Here is a 6,944-nt window from a genome sequence, read left to right on the forward strand (position 1 = left end):
CAGCGACTGAAGGGTATTGGGTATTCGAACTGTTCTGCATCAACAGAACAGTTCGAATACCCAATACCCTCAATGTTCTTTAAAGGATAATTCATTATATTTTTCTTCATCTAAATAAAATTGGTGAAAATGTTATTATAATTTAAATAAATAAATGATTAAATTTACAGACAACGGCCACCAGGCGACTTTACGGCGCTTCCATGCGTTTTTGTGCAAATTGCTTTTTTAATACCGAAATATTTAACAACAGGGAGGGTAAGTCTATCCCGTATACGTCGGGTCCCTTCCCTCAATACCAATGACAAGTACGATTAAAAAGGTCCTCTTTAGTGCCCACAGGGCGAAGAGACAAAAATAAAAAAATACTAAGCTATTTTTACTAGCTTTATGCCAATTTACACTCAAAATTAATTTATAACTCTTAATGGGCTGCAATTTGAAAAAATTTTAGATTTTTTTAAAACTCTTTCTGCTCTGTAGACACTAAGAGGGCCTTCTTTTAGCAAGCCCATTATGGGTTCGGCCAAGCCCACAATGGGGCGGCCGGATGGACGAGGTCCGATCCCGAAAAATTCCTGAGGATTTTTCGATTGTAGACCTATAAATTCCCACTTTTCGTCCGTCCGTCCGTCCGTCCTTAATCTCGGGCAAGGATAGTCTCTACGACTACGTTACGCTAGATACGAATGTCCTCGTATAGTACATAACATACTAAACGATATTCGTCGCGTCCGGCACGTTCGATGTCTAAATACGAACGAACCTCAACTCGTATAAGAACTCTCCACTCGCGTGTAAAATCGTAAGTGTAAACACTAGCGGTGTCCACCAGCCTAGTTTCTTGTAGATTCTTACAGAAACTACGTCATTGGACGAAGATCTTCGGTAGTCCCCGCTTGTTTTTATCTATCTTCAAGCCTTTTGTTACACCAAATTACTTGTTGAGTCAAATTTAATTTATCATTTCTGCGCAAATAATCGTATTTCTTCACCAAAAACTTTGATTCCGGCACTCTTAAGTTGCTCTTCTGTAACGAACGGAAAGAACCCAATCTCTAAGAAATGATAAAGGTGGGTCGGGCCTAATGTCAATATCCAGTTTTTACGAGGTGCCAATAATAGATCAAGAATTGGTAATGGTACAAAGCACGTTTGCGCGATCTTACGTTTCGTTAAAACACGAAAAATACCCTATAACGAATGAGCAGTCAGTAAACGGCGTTAACTACATATGCAAAAGAAAGGCTATTGTAGTGGGTTACGACAATGCGAAGTAATAAAACCCGTCCGAAATAAAGTTGGATCGAACCACTTGGAAGGCTACAGATCTATAAATCGGCTCATGTTACCCCATCGTGGTACAAGACAGTACTGTTATATTCAAGTATTGGTACTGTGTATCCTCTATAGCTGAGGTAGTCTTTTCTATGTTTATTTAATACGTGATATGTATTAAGGTGCCCTTTTGTAAGGCACCTAAGTGTAAACACCACGTGGTAAAATTAACCACGTTGATTCCTTACCGTAAAATGTACTGGATAGTGATTACAAAATACGAGGGCGAGTTTTCGATAATTTAATGTTTTTTTCTTTATCATAAAAATAAAATACAAATTTACATAAAGGCAATAATCGCTATCATCGACGCACGGCATATTTACAACTCACCTCCATATACAAAACGATACAATATACAGCAACATTAAACACGCAAAGCAGACATCGTCCGTAATTTTTCTCGCGCTCGCTGGTTTATCGTCGTGTAGCGATCCGAGGACACCTGTAAAAAAAATTCAAGCAGTTATTATAGGGTCGTAACGAAGGTAAAATTGCTTAATGCCAAAAAATTATATAAAAGACAATGACTGGCATTTTAGGTTTAGGTCTCTCGATAACAATTTTATGCATTAGGATTTGGTTTCAAATATTATTTTGGTATACAACACTGCCGCCGACGTCATGCATCTTAAGGAGTTAAGTTTTGTTTTATAAACTCATGCGGTAATTCCTTTGAAAGAACACTAAATTATACCCTTTTCATTCCCAAAATGAAAGGGATTTATTCTTTTTATCTCTATCTTTATGTGTACGTATTGTCTACTCGGACTTTGTTCATTAATAGGTACTTATTATACTGGTATAGTTTCTGATTATAAAGATATTTCGTTTTGATTTTTGACTAAGATCTCCTCTCTTTGCTAATCAGAAACTTCACCAGTGTAATAAATTCTATTAACAAATAAGGTCCAAGTAGACAATAAATACTCAGGGATATAATTTACTTCAAAGAAACAACTGTATAAATTTACAAAGCGATACAAGAAAAGAGATTGAGTGAGGAATATAACATTATTAACCTGAACAAATTATTAACAGAGGATCGACCAATTCATAAGACATTGCTAGGAAAGACCAACGTTCGAATGGAATTGAAGTCTTCCCTTTTACATCATACTTTTCCTGTTGGCAATAGGATAATGCCGTCTAACTAACTAATCTAACTCCTTTCGGGGGGAAAACATTTTAGTTAAAATAACGTGACTTTAGATTTGTATAGGAAGTTCCTATATAATTAATCCTGGTCTCCTTCCCTTAAGGTCTCCATATCTGGTCTCGTATTTCATCTATCTGACTTCGTTCTCTAGATTAAGGAAAGACAGACGGACGGACGACAGTGGGCATTTATAACATTATTGTCGTTAATCATAGAACAAAATTCATTTGGCTTATTTAATCAATAAATTACTCATCGGTATTCGCACGACTATAATAAACTATTAACAATTATTATGAAAATATTATATAATAATTTCACGTTTATCTGTATAACTAAATCACAAGTAAGTGCTGCTAAGCTTCCTTCTGAATATTTTATAACGACAAATGATTTGTTAAGTAAAAAACAAACAAAAAGATTATATTATGTATACTGAGTGATCGTAATACCCCCATTCAACGCCGTCTTGAGAGATATTTAGCAAGCCAAATGCCGAAGGCATATTCGTAAAAAAAAGTGCCAAAACTCATCGCTACAGCACTTTTGGCATTGCAATCAACAAAAGTTTGTAAAAAGTTAGTTACGGAGACAGAGTTGGCAGCTTTGAAATAAAGTATGGTGCCGCCTGCGAAAAACACGGCAAAGGATCGGCTACGATTGGCTGCCGAACACACACTTCGTGTCACAAACTTGCAGCGTCAAAAGTGCAATTAGTGGTGAGTATTGTTAACAATTTATTATAGAAATGTCTTCATGGTGTTGTGTCAAATTCGCCACACCAGATTTGGTTGCATTCAGACAGCTAAATATCTGTATACAGCGTTGAATAGGGTTAATCATACCACAATCAGCCGAATTATAATAAACATTTTACATTACATAATTAATATGTTTAAAAATAAATAAATAAATTTCATTTCAATCTTAACGTACCTCGACAGTTATTTTGAACAATTACTTTCCATGACGGGGAAAACCGACCTTTATATAATTTACTTCTTTCAACCACGCTGCGACACACTCCTCGGACTTTAACTTCGTACGACGTGTTCTCAGTCAAATTAGGAATAATCGTCTTAAACAATATAAGTAAAAAATCGTTAGTGTGGGAGCCACGTAAAGTAAGTAAACTGTACTTTCGTACAAAGAAACTTACGGCGTGGCCTTTCTTATCGTAAGACGGTGTCGTCACCACTTCTCGAAAATCCTCGAAATTTTCCGATCGATAATATATCGTGTAATAATCGACGTTACCGTAGACGATCTGCGGTCTTTTCCATTGTAAATACAGTTTATTTACAGATATACACGTCAGGTTTGTAATGTTTGGTGCGCTCGGACCTGCAGAAAAGAAAGTCGAAGTCATAATTTAATCGGAAATATATAATATATTGTTAAATAAACAATGCAATTGCCATAGTTATAAAATATTATATTGCGATATATAAGTAAATAAACCAGCTCAAGTTGCTCAACTTTCCCGGCAACATTTAAAACTTTGGTGGCGCCATCTGCTGTCATATCTTATTAAAAAACTTTCTATAATTAACTATAATTAACAGGAATTAATGTGTTTATCCTCGATTACTTACTTCTCACGTCGGTTTGTATTTCTAACGTCTTGCTTGAATCTCCTTCCATTTTCCAATTATATGCTCTAATCCAGATGCTGTATCGAGTAAACGGATCTGCAAACAATATATCAAAATATAATGAGACTGGTTCCATTCAAAATTATTCTTATTGTATTTTTATGCGAATAACCCGCGTTGGAAAGACGATTTGAAAAGTGATACAGATTACGCAATGGGGTGCATGTATGTCAATTTTAAATTCGAGCCTGTGGCACAATGGGTGCTCCTAAAGGCTAAGGGCGCGTTAGAGTGTAGAGTATATGCATAAAAATATAGTATTTAACACCATTCTAATTTAAATAAGTAAATTTAAACTCTTTTAGAAAACAATCGAGGATCTTATTGTTATGGCATGAGATATAATTTTAATACAAGCAAAGTAACTCGCAAAACTTGCCATTTTATATAATTTACATTGTACTAGTTTGCAAATTGCTTTAAATACAGAGTGTTTTGTAAATCTGAAACCATAGGGTTATGTTGATTTTTTTTAAATATAAAATTATTATTATATCTATCACATTTATTATTTTGAATAAAAATTATTCCCGTTTGTCATAACGGTCAGAATACACAGTAAAATCTGTTCATATAGTCGTACATATTGTCTAATGTCACCAAATTTACCTGGCTTATCGTTATGGGTATAATGATGAGGCCCAAAATGATTACAGTAAAGCAAATTCTACTGTATTTTCGTACCGTCGTTGTAAGTTTACATATAAGCTGATTTGTCTACTTAACAGAAACTGGTATATATTTTTATGGTGCATAATTTAAATCTAAATACTCACTCAAGTTATACAGAACCTGTTCGAAGTTTTCGGGATGGTGAATGGTCAGCTTATTAATTTTCGTGAGATTGCGAACGAAGTGAACAATATATATTTTATACCCTCGTATAATACCGTTGGGCTTTTCCGGTCCATTCCATTTCAGCCGAATCGAATTATCCGTGATTCCCACGGCAGTAAAATTTGAAGGTGCACTCGAAACTAAAAATAAAAAAAAAAAAACGTTCTGTTTTACTACAAAATATTCTCGGGGTTCTCGATCTGTCCTACTCCACAAAGTAAATATAATTATATGTTTAATCGTTTGTGAAACGGTTAAAGATATGTAAAGTACTTTTTAAATTGTTAATTAACATATTGCAACGACAAAGACTTACCTCCTTCGCCCGTTTTAACTCCTACGCTAGTCGAAGGGCCTTCTCCTCTGGGATTAAACACTTGTACCGATATTATGTACCGAGTAAACGTTGCCAAGTTGTTGATGGTAAAGTCCTGTGAAAAAATTTAGTATAGGCTTTATTACTTTTTATTATCAATAAAGTACTAAGAATTAGAGAAATGATGAAAGAAATGGTACAAGAAAATAAACATATATAGGCCTATACGAGCACCTTAACTATAACCCTGCGTAAATCAGAATTTGTAATCTCCTCGTTATTACATGCCAAATGTCAAATTCAAAAAGTTCTTAGTCCCCCGCTGATGTCTTGCTATAAGTTTTGCAAAATAGATATCGTCTCATTGTACCCTGTCTTTGATGCAGTTAAGTTAGCGAGCACACTGCCAATTGATAAAGGTGTCACTACCCAACAGATTTTTGCTCGGGACAGCAAGCATAAAGAGTTATTACAGTTTACTGAGTTCTTGTCGTCCATCTTCCCAATAATTAAGTATACTTTAGAGAAAAAAGTTGCTCGATGTACCATCTCTTTCCTTGATCTAGCTACATATAGTGGGAAGATCTAGTACATTCGTTTGACATTAGTTATAAATTTGGGACGAATCCCTTAATCATACCAGCATCTTTCTTGCAGACTGCAATCTACGAAAACTTTACCATCTCCGTATTAATCCTCAGAGCTTATTTCTGCCCCCGTTCCCAATACTTTGTAGAAGCTGAGCTACAACTATTGCACAATTCTATACGCTGGTTATTCTAGTGCTAAGTTTAAACCTCTCAACCCTAAGGTCACGTGGACGTTGAACCCATCTCCACTTTAAAGATTACAGAAAAGAGAGATGTCATAGTTTACCTCATCCTTTATTTGGTTCATCTTTCCTAGCTATTGCACAGCTTATCTATAAGATATATTGTGCAATTACAGGGACCCGATTTCTCTACTAGAAAGATCGAAAGTGTCTATGATTCCGTTCCAGAATAACACCTCCAACTCTCGAATCTGGTACGTAGGGTCACATGGAGGAAGCTAGTGTGCCGTCTTACAGAGCAGCAGAAAAATGTATCAAAGGTGTAACATGTATCATAAAGTCATCATAGATGAATATACTAAACTGCATATATTATTGTATACTTATTTATTTATGTGAAAACCAATAACTTACTCTAATGATGGGATCACGAATTACAATAACTTTCTTCTCTTCCGGTTTATCCCGGAACCTGAATGTGATGCGGTATCCGGAAAACTCTCCGTATATGGTCGACTGTGACGGTGGCACCCAATGTAGACGGATGGACGAACTGCCAACACCGTAAGCATTGGTGACGACGGGTTTTCCGACCGGAACTATTAACAAATATTTAATTATTTAATGTAATATAATTTCTCAGATGCGTTATATCCGATTCACTTACCTTCCATTAGCGTAAGTACAGATAAAGACGGTTTGCTAGGTTCGCTTTCTCCAATGATATTAACTGCCATTACTATAAAAGAGTATTCGGTATGCGGTATCAAATTCGTTACCTGAAATTCTGTTTTGTTATTTGAGGTCTTTATTCCTTTACTTAAATCCCAATATCCTTTAATTCCTATTCTGAAATGAGTAAGAATT

The 6,944-nt window shown here is 35.4% G+C and overlaps 1 protein-coding gene across 1 annotated transcript; it reads right to left on the minus strand.

Annotated features, from left to right (window-relative positions):
* Window positions 1-1,569: 1,569 nt before the first annotated feature.
* LOC111641593 (protein sidekick-2-like) lies at window positions 1,570-6,944 on the minus strand. Its single transcript, XM_023387777.1, has 8 exons — window positions 6,745-6,944; window positions 6,492-6,676; window positions 5,306-5,420; window positions 4,929-5,129; window positions 4,093-4,188; window positions 3,657-3,841; window positions 3,434-3,575; window positions 1,570-1,783 (listed from the first exon to the last, which is right to left on the minus strand). Exons 1-8 carry the CDS (start codon window positions 6,812-6,814, stop codon window positions 1,668-1,670), a joined length of 1,110 nt encoding a protein of 369 aa, XP_023243545.1. The 5' UTR covers window positions 6,815-6,944; the 3' UTR covers window positions 1,570-1,667.

This window comes from Centruroides sculpturatus, unplaced genomic scaffold (assembly GCF_000671375.1).
Source record: "Centruroides sculpturatus isolate CEXI.00-Female unplaced genomic scaffold, Cexi_2.0 scaffold1532, whole genome shotgun sequence".
In the NCBI taxonomy this organism is placed as follows: domain Eukaryota; kingdom Metazoa; phylum Arthropoda; class Arachnida; order Scorpiones; family Buthidae; genus Centruroides; species Centruroides sculpturatus.

What these genes read in the sequence shown, in the direction of transcription:
- LOC111641593 (XM_023387777.1), bottom strand. Translation starts at nt 6,814, where the DNA reads ATGGCAGTTAATATCATTGGAGAAAGCGAACCTAGCAAACCGTCTTTA. An exon ending in TGTACTTACGCTAATGGAAG is followed by an intron (nt 6,677 to 6,744) that starts GTAAGTGAATCG and finishes ATTTGTTAATAG; the next exon opens with TTCCGGTCGGAAAACCCGTC. An exon ending in TTCGTGATCCCATCATTAGA is followed by an intron (nt 5,421 to 6,491) that starts GTAAGTTATTGG and finishes ATTTTTTCACAG; the next exon opens with GACTTTACCATCAACAACTT.